The following is a 22427-nucleotide window of genomic DNA, read 5'->3' on the forward strand; positions in this document are numbered from 1 at the left end:
GCGCCCACCCATCGAGCGACACACACTTCCGCCCATCCAATAAGATCAGAGCAAGAAAAAAAAAAAAAAAAAGAAAAAAAAGAAGGGCTTCCCTGTGAAATCTAAACACACATGATGTAAACAATCACATGTGGAACTTCTGCAGCTGTGCAGGATTCAGGCACGTTTGCTTTATTTCTTCTTTCTTTTTTTTAAAAAATGCATCTCATTACGACTTGCAGCTACAACCCTCCCGTGTGATAATTAAAGCTTCCTGCAATCTGACTGAATTTAATTCAAAAAGCAGCATGAGCAACACGTGGAGAGGATTCCACATTTCTAACAGGCCCTGCAGTGTTATGATGAAGTTTAATTTATTGTTAAAAATAGCATGCAAATCACCAAGCTGAATTTAAAAAAAAATACTACAACATAGAAAACACTGTGAGAAGGGGAGACAGGGAAGCAAGGGAGGAAGTGAAGGAGGCTGGAAAAGAGAGGGAGAGTGGTAGGAGGAGGGAATGAGGGTGGAGAGGGAGAGAGAAGTGCTCCAGCTGTACCCTGAGCTTCAAGAGAGCCAAGAATTTCATCCCTGGAAAAGATCTCTCTTTCTTTCTCTCTCTCTGGAAAAATCTGCAAAGCACTGTCTTCTACACAGCTGCTGTTCACACACACACACACACACACATCCAATCTTACATACGAAGACAGACACAAAAGTTTTGGTCGCCCCCTTCTCTTCCCAAACCACTCCCACCCCCAGGTCGCCCTGACTGTTTTCCAGCCCCCTGACAGCAAATACAGTCTTCTCTTAAGAGCTGGCAGACCAGGCCAAGTCAGCAGCAGCAGCCCAGGGGTGGCTGGGGTCATCGCATAGAGGAAGTGGCCTCACCCGGAATGCATGGCAGCAGACACGACCAGACATGCAGCGTCTGATTCCATCCCTCATTTTCTTTTCTGCCTGTCTTCCTTTATTTACCTTCCTTCGGTCTATCATTTTATTTCAAGTCCATTTCTCCTTCCCTCGCTGCCTTCCCCTCCCTTCCCTTCCCGTCCTCGCTCATTCTGCCTCCTCATGCCCTACTGTGCGAGGGCATTGGGTTTATAAGTGAGCACTGGGCAGGGCATATAACAACAATCAACCCACTCTCTGCCTCACACACACACACACACACACACACACACACACAGAAGTCGACTTCTTAACTACCTTGTACCAAATGAACCAAACCAATCCTCTGTGTCCTTTTGTTTCTTGCAAAGTACTTTTGAGTGGAAAATGCTGGGAAAAGAAGACGGCAGGTATGCCACACACACACACACACACACACACACACACACACACACACAAAACTGTGCCCAGAGGGATCACATTCCATTACACACCACCTGGAGTGAGAGTCCGTTCCCATGGCGACCAGTTTCCCCCAAATCCAATGGGACATAACACAAATTTAAGACACTAAACACACCTCCAGATTCAGTTTTACAGCCGGCCCGGGGGCATAAGATCCCGTGGGTAAATCCTTTGTAAAAATGTTTTCCTTTTGCCCGGCTGTCAAGCTAAAACTACAAAAATCAAACAAAAACACGAATACACCCAGAGACACGCTACACACACACACACACACACACACACACACACAAGCAGGATTTCTCTATTATGTGATCCCTCTCAACCATGTGTCTCTCCACCCATCGCATTATCCTTTTTTCCAGCACAGTGTGGAGCATATTCCATAAACACAGATTCAGTGGGGAGAAAAATAATCTGCAGCGGTGTTAGGATCCTCAACACACCAGACTGAGACATCACTGTCTGGGACTTTGTTACAGCGCTACTTTTTTCACACGCTTTCCCGGCCCGACAGACAACTGTGGTGGTTTTGGCTAATTAGGTGCAGGTGTCGGGGATGTTGGGGATACAAGAGCATGACATGGATGAAAATCTCTCACTGACACGCAGATGTCCCGTCTGTGCGTCCACAAATCTGGTTAGTTGATTAATTCAATATAGTTCTGATGCTGAATAAACTACTTAAAAAACCCACCGGATTGTCTGCATTCTCACAAAGCTGAGAAGAAGTCCTTGCTCAGTGGGAAATCTGTCTTTTAGACCTTAAACTGTTTGTGCTAAGGCAGATAAGCCAGTCTGAAAATGACATCAGCAGTGTAAAGTTGAATCTATAAAGACCACGTAGACACAAATAATGGCTGTTTTAAGCTCTTACAATATACATGAAAATGGCTGTGGGATTCGTTATGTCTGGAGTTAAACGCGAGTACAATAATAATAATGACCTCACAGCCATTAATTCATCTATTCACACCCATTTCTAAAGAAACGAGCTGAACGAGGGACACGACCATGCACACTTCAACACCAGTGGGGATTTACCTCATTCTCTAATTTTACAGTAAGAGGGATCGAAATACAACCAAACAGTTGAATTCAGTAAACACACTGTAAATCCAACCAGCTGACAGCTCGACTGGAATACACGCATCAGCCAGTCCTGCACAGCAGTTTTCATGGCAGTGCCCCATATGGGTGGGATTTGGATTTGAAGGCAGGTCTGAAGAAGAAAAAAAAGTTCCTGAAGCAACCACCTCTAGCTACAAGCGGTAACGGGCCTGTCCGAAACACTACTCTAAATTAAGCTCTTCTGAGAAAAAATGTATTTGTGTCTTCTCCCCCCCAGCTTGTTTAGAGCCATCTGGCTCGGTGTAAACACAGGCCGCGAGACTTTCCACCATGCTTCTCTCAACCAGCTATTTCCATTTACATCAAAGGGCTCCGAGTGTACAAGTGCACACTCTCGGCAGAAGGCTGGTCGAAAGAAAAACCTCAGCAAGCTGCCGGAGTGATGCAGCAAAGCCAGCCAGAGCAAAATCGGCGTGGTTCATCCGACTGAGACGAACACTGAAACAGGGAGAAACTGAGATAAATGGCAAAGGGAAGACAAGCAGGTCCGAATTTCCTTTCTTCAATTTAATAAAAGAACGTAAGTAATGCTGAGATGCGAGGAAGAGGAACCCGAGGAAACACAAGTCATCTAAGGTGATGTCAGTTACAATTACAGACACAAAATTAGACAAAGTTGCATCAGATTTTATGAATTTGTTTTGTCTCACGAACCCATCATTCAATAAACCAGGTAATGAGGATGCCTCATAAGAAAAATCGTCCACAATACAACTACTGTTTCTGACGTACAGATGCCTGAACTGTCACAATATGTAAATGATGCTAAAAATCAACTACTATGACAGCAGCAACAATACTGCAAGTTCATTCTTCACACACACCCGTTCTCTCACCATATGTCCCACTTAAGCTGCTCATTGAATACGAATACAATATAAACGGAAAGAATGTTTTGTAGTGATGTGGCGTCGACGCCTCATCCAGTGTCGAAACCAAGAGGAGGATTTAATTCAATTCAACTTTATCTGCTGATAAGAGATTTCTACTAAATCGCTCAGCGTATCCTCCGTTTACGCCACTCTGAGCAGCAATAAGGTAAGTGGAATGTCTTTAATGACGGCAGGGTTGATCGATTTTAGAACAAGTGTGAAGACATGAAATGACAGAATTAGGATGCACCCCGAGAGGGACAATCAGGACACGCAAAAAGACAGACAACAAAGCGCACACACCTGCTGGCAAAACACAAAACAGACCCTGACGGGGTTCACACCCCGCTCTGTCCACATGACACACAAGCAAAGAAACATGCGCACACAGCTGGTACAGACACCGCTGGCAGAGTCCACCATAACCACTGTTTAGTTTTTTAGAAAATCAGCCTAAGCTGACAGGACTGCAGCAGACAACAGGACTACATTTCCCAGTATGCCGCTGCAGTACAGCAGCAGTGACAATGGATGCGTTCTGCCTCCACAGCAGCCAGCATGTGCAGGAAAATCACAACAATCAACCAGCTGCTGTCTTAGATTCAGTTTAAAATGTAATAAAGTATAAGAAAATGCCCATTTGTTTGTATTCATTTGGTTTAACTATTACTAATTTTGGAACCAATTAAATTTAATTTAAAGAAATAACAAAGGTGGATGTATACGGGAGATAGGTCCATTAATAAAAAGAGTATGAGGAAGAACTGACCGTTCATGTTGGGATTCTATACCCAAATTATCAGATTTTTGTCAAGAAGCAACATATTATATGTCCAACACATTCTGCATGCAACATTCTGCAAACCCATAATAGTAATATCGTCATGGCTAGCTCTCGATCCAAGGCCAAGAGCAATGGCAGGAATATTATCCTCACATACACACAGCTGAAATACAAAAATGCAAGAAGAAAGCATGAAACATCTCCACAGAGAGCGTTTTAAAAGGTTGCCACTTATTCCAGATGCTTAATTAGCCTCTTAAGTGATACTGGACACACCTTACCTGAATAAATGTGAAGGCTTTTGTGGAAACATGCTGTGTTTATCATGAAGACATTAAATAGCTGGTTCATTATGTTCTTTCAAGGCAAATGCAGCAGCAGCCGCTTCATCCCTATTCAACTTAGCGAAATGCTAATTACAAATAAGCAAAGTGAGGACCTCTACAATGACCCCCAATTAAGCCTTGATTATTCTTCCTTGTGGACCTGCACACGGACACCGTGAGATGCGTAATTGTGAAGTTAGCTTCGAATCTGGTCTATACGTGTGCAGTAGGTCGACATCTGCATATTCCATGCACGAACGCTGCTGCTTATCATGCCGTTGTGGACGAGTTGCCGAGTGTACTTTTGTAGGTAGGAGATGAAACTGACATCACATGGACCCGAGTTGACCCTCGTGTACCTGCAGACTCATACAGCCTCGCCTCGCTTTGCCAGCCCAGTCTGCAGAACATAATGGTTGGGCTTCACCGCGCTTTGATTCTGCTAAAACATTCTCGCCAGTTTGCATTTCTTTAGTTGTCATGGGCGGCGCTAAGCGAAGGATGCAGCTTCGGTGTTCACTCAAAATAATGATGAGTGGTGTTAGTGGAACTTTTACACGCAGGGAGACGAGCACTGTCACTGAAATGGATTTTTTTTTTTAAATATGTGGCAGGGCTGCCTTACTGCATGATCCAAATCCTTTGCAAAACTTGAAATTTTCAGTGTGGTCGAACTACAGACAGCCAGACATATTTCCACAGCCCTGTGTTAGCTGGATGGTCTGACTGCACCTTGCTAGCTTGGAGATTGTTGTTGCCGTTTCTCGTAGCAAAGGGCATTTTGAAAGCTTTAACATGCAGATACGATATGAGAAAGACGCGTCAAATGCATGGGTGCAACGGCAGATTTATACCCTAAGTCTATATCCGCTGAGTCAGATGAACCATCAATCAACTATGAAACTGCACAGCTGCTGGTTAACATGAACTTTATCAAGTTGCAGACGAGGTTCAGACGCTGCCACCCAAGCCTTGGTGATGTCACATCCTTGCTGGCAGGGCACAGCTTCCTGCTCTTCACCCCCTGGCCTCATCATCCCTCATAAAAGTCCAACAAAGAGCAAACAACACAGTAAACCAACACAGCCTTGTAAAACACACATAGACACACACGCATTTGCACACACACACACACACACACAGAGACACACACTCGCATTCCAGAGCAGGGTGCTCTAACACACCCTCTGGAGTCTTGCCCTTTGATGTGAGTGTGGGAAAGCTCAGGGGAATGGTCTTAGTGGGGGAGGGAGAGCGAGAGAGAGGGAGGCTGAATGGGAGGTGGGGAGACTGGGAGTGTGTGGTGGTGGTGGTGGTGGTGGTAGTGGGGGGGGCGGGTCAGTTGAAGCTGACCCCCGGAGCACCGAGAGGTCAGTCTGTTCAAACAGGGGATGGAGACACTCAGACACTCACATACATGCAGAGAACATGCTAATTAGCAGAGACAGGATTCCAGACTGAGATACGCTGATTTACTGCTCGATGCAAACAGAAGCCGACAAAGATAAGAGAGAGGAGGTAAAAGTTTATCACTGCCACGACCGAGAGCTACTGAAAAAAATAATAAACTTTTCTTCAGTTGATTTCAGGGCAATCGTGGATTATTTGAATGCAGCGCAGTTTAAAAAAGGATTTCACAGGCCCTGAGGTAATTTGTTGAGCTTCATAAAATTCTATGTAAACCTTCAGTCCAATAAAAGAGCATAATTCAGCCAGTAGCAGTTAGCAGCGGTGTGGCTAATGAGCAGCACTTAACATCAATCCGGCAAATACAATAGCCTCTTTTCTGCTCCGGGTTTGCTTTAACGTAGAGACAGATGAATGACAGATAAACAAGAAAAAAGGAGATAAGGAGAATAAGAAGAGAAGGTTCATATGAAAGAATCTCTTCTGGCTGCCGTGCTGACATCTCCGGGCTGGTTGCGCCTTGGCAGAGCATCCTCGTCTGTGTGTGTGTGTGTGTGTGTGTGTGCATGTTTGCATGCATGCACCGCAGTGCAGCAGCTAAACAGAGGTTACTTTATATAAAAGCCGGTCCCTGGTTGTGCCCTGAGGTCTCTGTAATCTCACTCTCTGCCCGCACACACACTGGGCGCGCAAGTACGCTCAAGTGCAAACACACACATGCAGGCGCGCAAGCATGCGCAAACACAGGGCTCTGAGGTCTCGGTAATCACACCGAGTCCGTCTAAAGAGCGACTCGGTTCGCCTTCAAAACGCGCTGCCACACTCCACCTCTCATTAAACCCGGTGACCTCCTCCACAGCGAGATAGAGAGAGAGAGAGAGAGAGAGCAGGAGTCTGTGTGGCCCCTCCACATTAATAATATCTGCATTCAAATATGACCCCAAGTCCCCAGCCTCCCACCCAATTAACTCTCTGCAACTGTAGTAAAGGGCACCACCAAAAAAAAAAAAAAAGGCACACACACAGATGTACGCTGTGCCACCGATGCTAAATTTTGAGCATCGAACCACACAAATAAACAGATAACCGCCTGACCCCAGCCACGTCAACACCGTGTCTTTTTTTTTTTTGCAAATCAAACGTCTGGTGTCCCCGTCATCCACTCGCTAAATGCATTAAAGCATTCTTTCATCCATCTTTTTAGCCATCTTTCCACAAGTCGCTGATCCAAATCTGTAATCTCATCTCTCGACTGCATCTGCACATCCCTGCATCCGTCCATCCCATCATGTGCCGTTTCTATCTGGCATTATCTGAGCCCGTAGGTCTGCCTGAGGCCGTCCCTCTGATTTCAGGGGGGAAAAATTGAATTATATGGCGGGCGGAGAAAAGGAGGCGGGATGTAATTTGTTACAACACAGAGAGCCGTGGTGGTGGTGGTGGTGGTGGTGGGGGTTTGTGTGGACTTTTTTTTTATTATTTAGGAGGGGGATGGAGGGTAGTGTCTGAGCCAAAACTGCTCCCTCTCTCTCTCTCAAAGAAAACCTTCACTCAGAAGGGCAAAGAAAGAGTCATAGAAGAAGAGAGATGCAGACAGAAGGGAAAGGAGATTGAGAAGTGAAAACAAAGACGTCCTTTCAAAGTTTCTGAGCAACAGCTTACACTTCTGACATCATCAAAGTGGGACACAATTCCAGAGGAGTTGGGGGGAAATCCCGTGTTACTTGCCACCTCCTTCCGTCTTTAAGAGCTTCTAAGTGGCTTACATTTCCACTCTTTTCATGTACTGATATCAGATGCAGCCGGAGAGCGCGGCCGTGGCTGCCCCACTCTGTCGCTGAGTGGACTGTGCTTTCAAGTAGCAGTTTTTGACATGGAGATAACACCCTTAGATACCACCCTGCCCCTCTTCCTCACAAATATGCAAAGCTCTCTAGTTTTGGATTAGTTTTTGCACGTTTCACAGCGATACAAATACTTTCGGACATCTTTGAGATTTCACAGCGATAACAGTTTGTTTGTGATAATGCAGATGAAAGAAGGGACAGTGCATGGTAGGAAGCTGCAGCATCCTGGTGTTGAAAGCCAGCTGCTGAGCCTCGCATTCCCAGGATATCTTGTTAGAAAACTAAACCCAGAAGACCATCGGCAATTATGATGGATGATGGTGGCTTTGTGGATTAAAAAAAAAAAAAGATCTGAAGCTAGCTTCAAAGTAGAGATTTTCTTTTTTTTCCAGTCTCTACAATAACACAAATATACTCCAATGTGAACTATGAATCTTGGAGATACACATTCAAGAATGTTTTCACCTGCATCACTAAGCATGTAATACACAACGTCTCTTGGCTTCATCAGCATTCTTTCATTCAGACGAAGGTCACTTTTACATGAACGTTGCTCACAGCTTCATCCAGACGCAACCACGACAGTAAAAGAAAGAGAGCCATGGTATGTGCGCAGTATTTGCCGTACAGTGGATAGTAGACTGCATCAAGGTTTGAGTAGATAGTAATAAACAGAAGACTGAAACTAAACTAATAGCAACATGGAGGACAGGATTGGTTGAGATGCAACAGCAAATGAAATTATGTACTAGGGCTGCACAATATATTATATTATAATACAAATATATATATAGTTGAAGCCTTGATATCACAAGGTGCACAGTCACACCACAGGAATGTGATGAAAGGCAAATTAAGTCAAACATATGCAACAACTTTTTTTTGCTGTCGGATACAGAAAGAAAACTTGCACAGCAATCATTTTCCATGACTAATTTACAAGAGAAGGTCATTTTATATAACATAATTCATTCTTGCGTGCACAGAATTTGGCTACGGTGAGGATGATCAAAAATAGACACGCTTTCGGCGGCGTCCTGCAATTGTTGCCACCGCGTGACCGTTCTAATGAGCACAACGAAGCTCTGTGCAAAGTCAGATCTGAATGCCGTCAAAAGCATACGTTTTGCTAAAGTGTTACACAGTATGAGTTTTTTTCTTTTATGCAGATCCACTCTACTACAAAATCACCTCAATGATACTTTGCAAAATATAGTGCAGATAAAGAAAATATCGCAATGTCAGTTTTTTGATGTGTTCATTGAAATCTAAATATTTTTTTCTGTTCATTGATTAAAAAAAAACTAACTTGACATAGTTTCAGAATCTATATTTGCAGTAGTGGTGTTATTGCATTAATGGATGCATAATATAGAATGTGACCTAAACATACTAGTAACCATAGCAACCATGTTATGTGACAGCATGAAGTTTTTAGCTGTGTTGAAAGCAATATCAAATGTTACTAAGTACAATGTAGTACGATTGTAAGTTGTAGTAAGAACACAAAGGAGTGCACATCTGATGGAGCTCAATAAAAATAATAGCATGGATTCCTCTGTGTGTTTCTTAACAAAGTGTCATTGTCTCTAAAGTATAATTGCATTTTAAATGAACTGAAATAAATGGAATCCTATGACTATCCAGAGTGTAAAAACCGTTTGCAAAAACACTGGTATGATTCTTTTGGGGAGTGCGAAGGTAGCAAAAACCTCCATTTAGAGTCGTTTAAGTCAATAAAAAGTAAATGTTTGTCAAATTATTTGATGTATTTTCAGTCCAGAAGCACAATGACAGCATGTGCAGCCTGCGTATAATGAAAACGACGGGATGTGCAGCCACCAGGCCACATGGTAACATAATTAGATGAAGATAAAAGAGAGTACTGACCCTGGATGCATTGCAGTGAGCCGTCCTCTGCCCGGATGGTAAACGTCTCCCCCGGGTTCACCTGCACCAGGATCACCTGTACCACCATACCAACACACACACACACACACACACAAACACACAAACACAAAAAATCATACAGTTATGTAGGGAGACAGATAATTATTGAAAAACTGAATTTAAATACAAAATTAAAGGGAAAAATGTCATAAACATACGTCCATCTTTAGCAGCTACAGAACAGACACTCTGCTGGGCAGCCAATAAGCTTGCAGAGGTGACATAACACAACAACCAGAGGATCTTAGAGGAGGGCGGACACTGAGAGTTCACACATACGAAGGAGGTGTTAGATAAGCTAATGGTGAGACTCTGCTGCTGTCTCACACACCCTGATTTAAGAAACGCCTTTCTCTTTAAACCACGCTGACGAGAAGGAAAAAAAAAACTGTACACACAGATACAACAGAGAGAGAGAGAGAGAGAGCATCTACCACAATTAAACATACAGACAGGTGAGCGCACACAAATGAAGCCATCATACATGACACTGTTTTGATTCCCCAGAGCTTCCGCTGAATGTGCCTGAAGGCAGAATGCATGCACCTTACCGTCATATTCTCCGCATACAGATTGTTGAGAGTGTACACGTGGCTGTAGACATGAAACAGGTGACCCTCCATTGCACACAAGCGCACACGTAGTCACACACACATGCATGCACGCACAAGCACAGCCCCGTCTACGCTCTACAGGTGTGCTGTTGTAAAATCCTCATATCCTGCATCCCTCCTGTAGCGTCTGCATCTTCTCCCATCTCAGCGCTAACCTGCTCCTCTCCGTCAGACACACACACACACTCACACTCGCGTACACACACACTCACACACTTCCTGCTCTGTCTGCTGCAGCGGCTGCTGTTGCTATGGGAACCCCAGCATAGTACAGGGCGACCCATGTTTCACAAGGACTGAGAAAACCCCTATATCAGACCATGTGGGTGGGTGCGAGTAGTGCCTAAACCTCCGCACGCCAAAATCGAACGACGCGTGAAAAAGTCATGTTTGTTGTCACGGCACGATTGATCACTGAAGCTGTCGGCTGGCGATTTGATGAAATGACAACATTTCTTTAAAAAAACTACAAATATGATGTCCAAACATTAAAATCTGTAATAGATGTGGCTTCAAGTCAATGCAAAATTTGCAGAAATCCAGCCTCACAAATTAACTGCAGTTCTCTCCTACACAGAGATCACAACAGTGTTTATTTTAACATTTCAGTTTTAGTTAGTCTGCTTCTCAAAGCCCATCACCTCCGAGTTAAATGCCACCAACATGACAGACCGAGGCCAATCAAGTGACTAGATAAGCGAACGAACAAGAATGGCTGAAGATCAAGACTTTTTTTTTTGGCGGTGCACAGCTAATTAAATGAAAAATGACATTAGATGCCAATTTGGGTAAATGTCACAGGTAGAGGGATTACAGTCAGTAATAAATCAGCACCCTCTGCTCCATTATGTGAAGATGGTTATGAATTTTCAGAAGACAGGACAGCACTTGAAATATCCTTCTTCGGAATGCAACAGTGTTACAGCCAAGTATGCATGAGCTATATGATATGATGAACGGCAAACAATGCAGCCAGTCAATGGAAACCAAGTTGTTGTTGGACGACACTGTTGCAGCTCATTACGTAGTTTTAAATGGAACTGAACACAGAACCTCTGACATGGCTGAGGAGCTGCAGGTTCCACAGGTGCTGTCTCTTAAAACATTTTAATTTATTCTTTACATTTGATGATTTATGCTGTGGTCACACATTTTAAAGTCCCTCAGCAGTCATATTAAACCACTGCTCATTTGCTTTCCATGAAACAATCCCATCCAATGTCACTGCCCAAACACTGTAAAACTCCTCTTTGCAGGAGTAATCCAGTCATATGTGAATAAGAATAATGATAAAGAAAGCCCAACCCTGTCAGCTGACAGGACAGGAAATCCTGGTTGTCTGAATCCCTATTTCTGAGACTGTCATTGTTGCTCAGTCGTGACGCCGGCTGCTTATTTCTCTCTCGTCTTCCAAAAAATAAATACAATATGAACATGTTAACAAGGTAAAAAAAAAAAAAGAACTTGATTTTCACTTGAGGGTCTTTAATTATTTCATCTGTGTTTGTAACCCAGTGGCAGACGGCACTAAACAGCACCCTGTCCATGAGCCTCAGCCATGACTGCCATAAAGAAAAGGCAGTCAGAGGCACACTGTAATTCAAAAGGCTTCATAGTTATAGTCGTTAACAAAACGCAGTGCCCTAGTTGCTAAATCCATCCACAATTGGCACAGAAAGTGAGAAGAATTGAGCTTCAGATTTTTCAGTTTCCACACGTTAAGTGGACCAGATTTTTAAGCTGCATGTTTCTCGCTGAAATGCACCTTGGGAGTTAACATAAAGTTTTTATATACAGGAGCTCGCTCAGCTCAACTTTTTAATTAAAGGGCCAGATTAAAGCGCAGAGATTGGAATCTTTTGCACTGGTGATTTAACCAGGAGAGTTTCGTTTCGATCCAAACCGCAATGCACCGACCGTGAGTCATGCAGCTTTGTCTATGGCGAAAATGAATGGGGTTTTATTTCCAGACCCACAGGTACCCAAAACAGCTCCTCCCACGTCATAACTCCACCGACTACAGTTTTTGTGCTTTATTTTGTCACAAGCAAAAACACTTACAATGACACTGCAAAATGCATACTGTCACAGGAGAGGTGGCGAATTGTTTAAATTAATTTATTTTCAATTATTACAGGTTAAAATGCAAATGAAAGGGGATGTAATTAGATGCTTTCACTCTTTTTAGAAAGGAATTTCGTAATGGGTTGCACACACAGCGAGTCTTAATGTTGATGACATTTTGGCTTACTGTGCAAAGGTCCCCATGATGCATTTCACACATTTACACTCAGATTATTGTAGTAGTTGCACTCTATCATGTACATGCATCTGATCTCTTTGCTTACATGTGCTGAAGCAACACACAGATAAACACACATAAGCAGGTGTAGGCAGGTAGACACAGATAGACAGGAAAGCTGATAGACAAGCAAGCAGACAAACACATAAGCATGTATTCAGACTCAACACAGACACTTGTGTGCCCACACAGACACTGAAAGACTACAAGACACACACACAGACACACACACACACACACACACACACAGTGAGACAGGACAAGCAACAAACAAATACACACAAACATGGACACACACGCACGCATGCACGCAGAGTCAAATCTATATAATCATCGGTCTAGATCCCTGATTCCACACTGGGAACCAAGTTTAAACTGCAGGGTGTTACAATAAAAAGAGCTCCCTAACTGCTGTGTGCCACAGCCAAAAAACCCCCATAACTGTTATGTGTCGCAGCCAAAACACTCCCACCGCGCTTCCTCTGGGCTGCGAGGGAACAGGCTGGGGATGATACACAAACATCATCATCATCCCTCATCTATCAAAAGCACACAGTGTGAAAATGTATCTGCAACAACAGGATTAGACCCAGGTCAATTAACTGTGATGTTTTTAATTATGCTGATTGCTTCCTTTTGCGTGCGCGGAGCTCGGGCGGGGTGTTGCACTTTGAAGGTGATCCAGCGCACTCGGCAGCATCTGATAAGATCAGTCAGTCGCAGAGAAGCAGCTGACTCCTTTTTTTCGGAGCGTTTCAAAGCGAAAGTCTGGGATTCATCAATGAAGCGAGGGCAGCCAGTTATGTGAAGGTTTAAAAAAGAAAAATGCACTGACTGATGCATGTGAGTGTACCTGTATGTGTTCATTCCTGTTCCTGGCAAACGCTTTACTGTAACAGCTTCTCATTACCTGTGGGCGAAAAACCCACGAGGCATGTGATGAAATGACAACAAAGAGAGGTGTCTGCGGGTCTGATTGATGTGTATTCTTGCATGCATCTGGATAACGTGCGACACAGGAATGTTGAAAGAAGACGGTGGATGCAAGTTCATTCTGCGGGTGAACAACTGAATGCTAATGTGTGTGTGTGTGTGTGTGTGTGTGTGTGTGTGTGTGTTTACCTGCTGCGCTGCGTCACCGTTAACCATGTGAGGCATGAGAGGGACCTCCCCGTTCAGGAGGGGGGGCGGAGCCAAGTCCAGTGGAATCTGGTCTGTCATCATCATTGTGACGTACATTCATGGAGAAATTGACTGAACTGCCCTACCTGGGAAAGTACAGAGAGAGGAGGGAGGGAGGCGGGGGGGGGTAAGAGAAAAGGGGATGTCATTATTATTCAGTCATGTACAAACAAGCAATGACAAAGACAGACGCATGTTCACGTTGCGGTTGCAAGTTTCACATTAAAAGTTTGGGAAGTTTGTTCATCTATTTCCCGGTATTGGTTTAAAAAGAATCAAAGAGAATTCCAGTGCATCAAAAAACAGAACTTTAATGCGTGAAAAGCAAAAACAAACTTGCTGTGTTGAACCAAATTTGAGCAGATTTTCTCATTTCCAAACTTGAAAACCAAATTTGTGGATCTAATAGTTTGATATTTTGGGGGGAAAGCTTATTCCCTTTCTTGCCAAGTTGTCTGTACTGCACATATCGAAAGAGCTAGAAAGGTGCTGACAGAACACAATTAAATCCACCTACTGACATCTATAAAGCTCACCAAGGTACACCTTCAATCTTGTTTGTAATATAAAAAAGTCCACACCTTTTCCATTAAACTAAGCTCTCCATCCACGGCCACATCTTTACACCGAACGCACAGATACAAAATTAGCAAACAAGCCCTCAGCAACAAAGCAAGTTTCTCCATTTCCCCCCCAATTTTTTTTTGCAATTAAATTCAAATCCAGATTATGCCACGTCTGCATTATGCCAGCCTGCCAATGCGTTTCCATCAGTGTTTATCGTCCAATTTCCTCATTGACAAAGCAATTTTCCACTTCACATGAGCGTGAAAACCTTTTTGCATTGTTGAGGAGCTTTTATTAAATTTGTCTGCTTCTGTTGGGTTGCAATTTCCATCCCAGCTCGGATAAGAACTTGGATCAAAACCCCTAATATATTTCTAATAACCGAGGTGTTTGTGATACATAGCCGAACGTACGCCGGAATAACAGGAGAATGAGATTCTGAGAGGAGTCCGAAGGGTGTATTTCAAGAAAGCAGAACAATGAAGAGGGATGCCGGAGATACAAAGAGATAAATGGTGGAGTTAACAAAAGGTAAAGTTATTCACGAGAGGAAACAAAATAGACACACAGAAAGGACAATATTCCAGTGTTTCCTACCATGTTTTTTTCCCTCTTACGCTGGCTTTGCACAGACGTATTAGCTTTGATAAAAATCCAACAAGTCATTTCATGCCAATATATAAAAGGAAAAAAAGATTAAAGAGGCAGAGGAAAACAGAGATGAGAGTGAGAGACTAATTCAAAGCTCTTCACCGTCAACAATAGTCCCGTAAAATACAGGAGGGATTATGGTGAATATCCTGTTTGGAGGATGAATGAGGAAAAAAAAAAAAAAAGAAACATAGGATGAATAAGGTCTTAGTGATATAGGTGAATAGGGATAACTGCACCTGCAATAGGCTTTGTAAACACAACACAGAACATGAGCGGTCCATGTCAATTTGCAAACACCGCAGCGAGAGCGGGAAGCCTTTTCAGGTCTTCTGGGGTCAATTGTTTTGGCGCTCTTAGCCGAGTGAGCTAAATCTGGAGACGGTTTCTCTGCTTGCATAATAATAGCAGTAAAACCAAAAAGCACAACTATGAAAAAAATAAAAACAACAACCCAGGCCATTCATCTAAAGTGGAAAATAACACGGCATCACCTACTTGGCCACGAATCTAAAGAAACCGACGGCCGTGCACGAGCTCCTCATGGAGGGTTTTTTTTTTTTTTTTAACCAAACTCCAGTCAAAATGTATGTGCGCACAGCAAAAACCGCCCAAGCTCCCGTGCACTTACGTCAGCGGCGATGCACATGAAACGCACACACATGCATATAAACAGCAGATAAAAAACCAACAGAAATGTTCCATATGAGCAAATCGAGCTCACACATAAACATACGCACACATGTCCAAACGCACACACATTCACTGCCAGGGCTGCATTACTGGATGACGTAGGTGTCTGAATTCAACGCCGCCGAGTGAAATCACCACTAAAGAGCTCCTGACTCACGGCCATAAGCTGCTATTAGCACACACATGAACATACAGAATGGATTATGGATTTCCTTTTCACTTCAGTGCAAGGAATCCATTTGATATCCAGCTGACATACATACATACACAGATCATATGCATGCACACACACACACATGCAGCATTCCTCGGAAACCAGCTGCGTGTCATTGTGTGTCTTTTCTTTCAGCTGGTCGTCTTCTCGCACTGACAAGGTCGTTGGAAGGGTTAGTGGATCACACAGCTGTGGCTCATACTGTTGCAAACACAAACACACTCCCGCCGCCCCTTTCAACGTCTTTTCCAATCAATCCCTTCCTTTAATTCTGGAGTTCTGCACTTCCTCTGCCTTTAACTCCCCCTTTTTTTTTTTTCTCCGCCATCTGAGCCCCGTTCCCAGCTCAGCCCGGCCATCCTGCATCGAACTCACTCACACACACACACACATATACAGAGTTGCGTCCAGGACACATCACAGACAGATGGTAACACCACTCTCTGCTCTGCCAGGAAAAAGAGAAGAGCGAGACAGAGAAGAAAGCAGAAAAGGAAGAGAGCGGGAATAAGTAAGTGAAGGATCGGCTTAGATGATAAATAGAGTGAAGAGGGAGGAGGACAGTCCAAAACATCTCTTCCAATAAGCTTGTGTTCTTAAAATAACCTCTCATTTCCAGGAGAAATTCATTATATTTCTATCTTTTTTTTTTCTTCTTTTCTCATGAATATGCATCGAAATCTCAAGCAGAAATTAGATTCCAATAATGTGAGCAGTTTGTGTGATGTTAATGGAAGTCTAGGAAGTTTTTGGGGGATTTTTTGTATGTAGAATGAGGAGAAATTTAAAACCCACACTCTAAAAGCACCCAGAAAATAAACGCAATATAATAAAAGGTATCGTCTTACCTCAAAGACAAACTGCCTGCTCTTGTCAAGAGACTGAAGTACTGCGTCACTTATTCCTTTTCTAAGAAGTCAGTTCAAGGCAAATTACAAATTGCCATCTATCTCTAGTGGTTTCTAACCATGCTTTTCTTTTTTTTTTGCTCCCACAGCTGAAATATGTGATTAAAATTTTCAACACAAACAACTGTGCTGAATCTGTGTTTCTTCATTGTCAGCAGTTTCGCTGGAACTGAAGAAACTGTTCCTCTCCCCAAAGTTCAGCAGATGAAACTATCTGCTCAGCCAGACGCCACGAAAGGAGAAATCTGTCCGTCATAGAGACCTTGTTAACGTGTCCAGATGCTGTTTCTGACCTGCTGGTGGACATACCAGGAGCAATATTTGCATTCAACACCATTGCTGAGCATTTCCGCTTTAAAACTGGAGTGTTCCCCTAAAAACGTGGATTTAGATATAAAACCTAAGAAAACAAAACCATCAACCTGCAGGGTTTCTGTATCATCATTCCTCTTTAGAATCAGTTTCTGGTTTAAACATAAATGGGTGAAATATTCCAATATCACAAATTGCAATTGTGCGGCACTTTTCAATTTGTATTTATACTTGGTTGTCGGAAGTCTTTATTTACTTTCTTGTAGTGAAAGCTGAGACTTCCGACTGAAATTTTGTTGTGTGTATGGAAACGACAATAAAAAGGATTCTGATTCAGAGTCATTTTATAGTTTTGGAGCGGAGTCATAGGTGAGCTGGTGTTCTCAAGCTGCACTGGAAGAGAGCTGGAGGCTTCATGACAACTTCTGAATATGTAACTCCGATATACAGACATGAGTTTTCAGGGGATAAACCCATTAAACCCCAACATCTGCCAGTGGTTTGGAAAGGCATATTTACATTTTTAAAAACTGCCCAAACTACACCATTTATATTACTCTAATATACTGTACTGCAATACTAAGATGAGAAGAATCACCTGATATTTTACTTTCCGACAGTCCTTGAACTAATCACAGCTGGTTTTGATGGAAACTAAAAACCAAATCTTTGCTAAAAATTGGGATATTTTATGTAAATCACTTTTTTCTACATGTCTCGTTTAAAAACAATGGCAAAGATAAACCATGTACAGTCACTACATTCTGTAAAAAACAAAAAACTAATTCTGCGATTCTCTGCACAACCAAAAAGCTATAACTTACTCAGCTTTGATCAACAACCAAGTGACAATATACGTGGGACTTTTCAGCTGGACCAAACTGCAGGCTGTGTTTACACAGAGCAGAGAGTACACAAGGATGGGAAAAAATGTAAGTACCAAATTATTTATAGTATGTAGAGGCATCATTTTTTTCAGTACTGGCTACACCTGTGGGCACTTGAGAAAATGTTGTACATGTTGATTCCAGGTTTGTCAATCTGATTATTTATGGCATCAAAATGTTGTTATACAGCATATTTTTGAGTTCCTACTTGTAGCTGTGATTGGATAGCAGTGCAGGATATTGTATTATGGTGAGTAAAAATTAGACAGGAACAAAAAAAACCCAGAACAGTCACCTAGAAACTGCTGGTGTTCAGAGGATTAATCAAAAGACTGGAGGGGAACTTTAAAAACAAAGCTGGAGACAGTTTAGCTCAGCAAAAACTGAAAGCAGGTGGAAAGAATCTGCCAAAGCTCACCATTTAACATCTAATACGTTATAAGATAATAAAAGTGTAAAATTAACAAGATGCCTGTTTGAGACGAGCCGTTTCCTCTGCTCTCTGTCTTCATCTTAAGCTCTCCTGGCTGTGCTTTCATATTTAACAGATATGAAAAGGCATCAATTTTCTCAAACCTCTAGTTGAAAAAGACACAAAAAGCACAAGTTCCAAAAAGTCAAACTACCCCTTTGGGGTAACCAAAGACCATCTTGTAGATGAATACAATAGTGCTGCGTTGAGCTCACTGATGTCTTGTTATATAATTTCTTGGCATTGACATCCTCTGAATTTAAACACAGCCTTTTGCTGCAATTTGGAGGAACTGATGTGTGAAATTGCATAGTCTAGAAGCAACGGTAAGAAAAAAAAAAAAAAGATTATCTATTGGTCTAGTGTCATTCGGTGTACTTTGATTGTGTATGTTTGCCTTGCAGGCCCAGTCATTAGGGAGGTCAGTGTAGGTGCACTACGTTGTGCAGCTGCAGGATCTAACATACATCCATGTAATGTATCAATGAATGAATAATGACCTTTGTTTTGCGGTGGAATCATTACCAGATGGATGCTGCTGTTGACAGCTTCAGACATCACCGAGCTGGCGCACACACACATCCACGGTGATACGCACACACTCAGTGGTTTCCGTTTCCCCAGTGGAATGTGGGAGGAATAAGGTGTCGATTCCCAGCAGGGATAAAATGTTAAATTGAAAAATTCCATGTTGGATCCAGAAAACAATCAACCACTTGTCTGAGTGTATGAATGATTGTGTGTGTGTGTGTGCGAGTGTGTGTGTGTGTGTGTGTGTGTGAGTGTGTGTGTACACGTGTCTCTGTCATTAGACAGAAAGCCTTGTGTAAGCATGGAAACTGCCTTGCTAACATAAAAGATGCATAGAGTTAAACACACACTGAGATGCAACACACACACACACACTGACACACACAGAAGCCCCAGATATTCAGGGGCAGCTCTGACCTCATAACACGACAGTCATTACTCATACAGTCATTCATCATTCACACACACACGCCCAATGACTCCAGTTTGTCCATCCTGATGAAGCATAATGGATATTCACAGCCACCTAACAGACTGTCTGACTTACTTCCAGTCGACTGCTTCACACCTCTCTCTCCCTGCCATCAGTCACGCAGCCAAAGAAACACAAACACACACAAGCACACGTTTGTGCAACCTTCCCTCCTGCGCCTGGTATTCTTTTGCTCCGATTAGATCTCGTCCTGGAAATTCCTACTTTAGCAAAAAAATAAACTCTAAATAAAACAGCAGCCATTCACAAATAGCATCTATAAGTGCAAATCATACAATGAGAAACAACTTCTCTTTTTCTACAAATGAATGAATTATTCATGCAAACAAAAGCTCTGAAAGGAAAGCGAGCGTGTCCACTTCCTTTACTACCTGAAACCACATGACATTTGTTCATGATGTAGAGAAAATGAAAGTGGGACAGCGTGGGGTTTCTACAGTGAAGTGGAAAAAAGCTACAGGTGATATGAGACCAACGTTAACTAACTGGTCATACATATTTATTTCCTCTAATTTGCTGCACAAGCTGACTTCGTAGCTCCTGCAGATGGGGCGATCACAGTCTGAATCACATGCTGAATCAATATGTCAGCACGTCTGACTCCTCCGCTGCTAATGACAGCAGTAGGGGGGAAAAAAGAAAGTTTGTTTAGTCGTTATAATCTTAAAATTTCAGAGAGCTTCGTGAAATATTCATTCAGAGCCAATCACGGGAATGAATCATTAGTTTCTGGGGATAACCTTTCAGTGACGACAGCCTGGAAGTCGTGACCTTTAGGACCGATTCTGACTCTTCATAACCTTTGGCAGACTTAGATATGATTAATAATCATAACAGACTAGTTAGTGTCCAGCATAGTTCAGCCAAGATCGTATCTGGATGCGAAATTATTCATCTTACAACTTATTCATAAGCGTCATGTGCTCCACAGTGCACTCTTGGATGTGACCAACATTACAAACTGATTTGTTCTAGAATTTCCTAATGGTTTGGCTTTGGGTCAGTTTTTTTTCTTCTTCTTCTTTTTTTTTTCCCCCCTTTTAGAGGAGGATGACACATAGTTCACACATGACTGATAGGACGAGTCCTTTTTTTAGAAGAGAATGTGTCACAAGAAGAGATAAGAATTGATTTCAGATGTAATCCTGCTGTCACCAAACCACTTTCATCAGGGGACAGGCGGTGGAGGAGATGGCAATCTATAGCGGCCTAGAAACTCGGACAGCGAGCGGGTTCGAACGTTGAGAGCCGCTCAGACGTAATCTGCAAGACGAGTCAGTCATTTTTCATCCAGACATGGAATTGCGTCTGTCTGAGGAGTGCTTTTACTATCACTGTTACGTAAAATTCTTTAACCAAATGTGGTGCATTTGACTGTGGACATGCTTTCACAGCTTGGTCGGTCTGTCTCGTGTTGTTGTAGCATTTTCGCTGATTACAGAAGATTGATATGCTGTCGCGCAGCTATGCACGCGTTGTTATGAGAAGACATACGCGATGATATGCAGGCAACTTATTATGTCAGCAAATTACATCGCAGTTAAAACAATCATGACTCTACAAGACGGTCAACTGTGGTGAGAACACCAACCACTTCTTTCCTGTCCTGGATAACAGTTTACCACAGAAGATGTAACATACAGCCACGCTCTGATATTCGCTGAAAGGGGAGAAAAATGGAACTTAAGCCCATTTATTCCCAAACTTTTCCAGGAGCATTGGAAGTCGTTCAGGAATTCAGAAACATAAAGCTGGTTCTGATGTGGGCTCCTTGATTCATTGTGCAACAGCTGTCCTGCAACCAAGTTAGCAGTTTTCATTGGACTGCAAAATAACTGGGAACCATCCTGACGACTTTTCTGTAACAGTGAATACAGAGAAGCAAGAAAGCTTCACAACTGCTGCCATTGGGGGCTCTTATGTTGGGTGCTGAATATTACCAATATTATTATATATACCAGTAAATATGCTTATTAAAGTCCCATAAAACCCCAACATATATCGTTTATCGACCCTAAAAAGAGTCACAGTGACAGTTCAGTTAGGTTAAACCACTGCTAAATCAGTATAGGCATCATCTGACCTGGCTTTAGGACCCGAGTTGAGCACACGCCAGCTGCTGCTGTGTTTCTATTACGTATGCGAATTCTACATAAGGTGGATTTTACAAGTGAGAAAGCAAACAAAAAAGAGAAACAAGAGGGAGAACTGAAACTGAAACTGACCTTTATTTGGTACTTAGGAAATGTTGTTCTCTGTAATCGTGTGTCATGAGTGCGGAACTACATTTACAGACAAGATCTGGGTGATGACCCAGAGATTAACCTGGGACAATGGCCTGTGATGACTACCTGTGCAATAGCGTGCATCATTCGCACGTTTCCTGTATAAACAGAGGGGCAGATGGAGCTGTATGTTGGCTTAAAATAGCCCGGGCATACCTGATTCATAATGTGCATGTAAATGTGATACAAAATGGAGAGAGATAACAGAGAGAAAGAGAGGTATCCTCTTCCTCGTACTGGGTGTGTTAAGCAGAGAGGAATGCTCTCAAATGTCAGTACTCAGAACTGACTGAATGACTATTCACTGCAGCACACACACACACACACACACACACACACACATAGAGAATCACACATGCACCCAAACACCAGGCATGACTGGGATTGATCCAAGTCCTTTTAAACCCATCTTATCAGCTGACAACTTCAATCTGTGCTGGCATTTAATACACACACACAGATGCATTGAAATGTGTGTATGGGTGTTGGAAGAAATAAGGTGGGGAGGGGAAGGTGGTGGTGGGGGGTCGCTTCTAAATATGGTGGGAAACTGCCACCAACACCACTCCCATTCAACCCCAGCTCCTTTTACAAAAGGTATTCAGTCTAGGAGAGACCTGCGCTCCCTCTCACTCACCCTCTTTCTAACACACACACACACACACA

General features: G+C 42.8%; 1 protein-coding gene across 1 annotated transcript in view; it reads right to left on the bottom strand.

Annotated features, from left to right (window-relative positions):
• Positions 1-22427, bottom strand: part of fndc3ba (fibronectin type III domain containing 3Ba) — a 104849-nt gene that overhangs the window by 64968 nt on the left and 17454 nt on the right. Inside the window, exons 2-3 of the mRNA XM_008280098.1 lie at positions 13689-13834; positions 9591-9666 (exon numbers count right to left, since the gene is read on the bottom strand). Of these exons, the coding sequence (XP_008278320.1) occupies positions 9591-9666; positions 13689-13805 (193 nt within the window). The 5' untranslated portion in view covers positions 13806-13834. The remainder of the gene's footprint in view (positions 1-9590; positions 9667-13688; positions 13835-22427) is intronic.

This window comes from Stegastes partitus, unplaced genomic scaffold (assembly GCF_000690725.1).
Source record: "Stegastes partitus isolate 25-593 unplaced genomic scaffold, Stegastes_partitus-1.0.2 Scaffold181, whole genome shotgun sequence".
Lineage (NCBI taxonomy): Eukaryota > Metazoa > Chordata > Actinopteri > Pomacentridae > Stegastes > Stegastes partitus.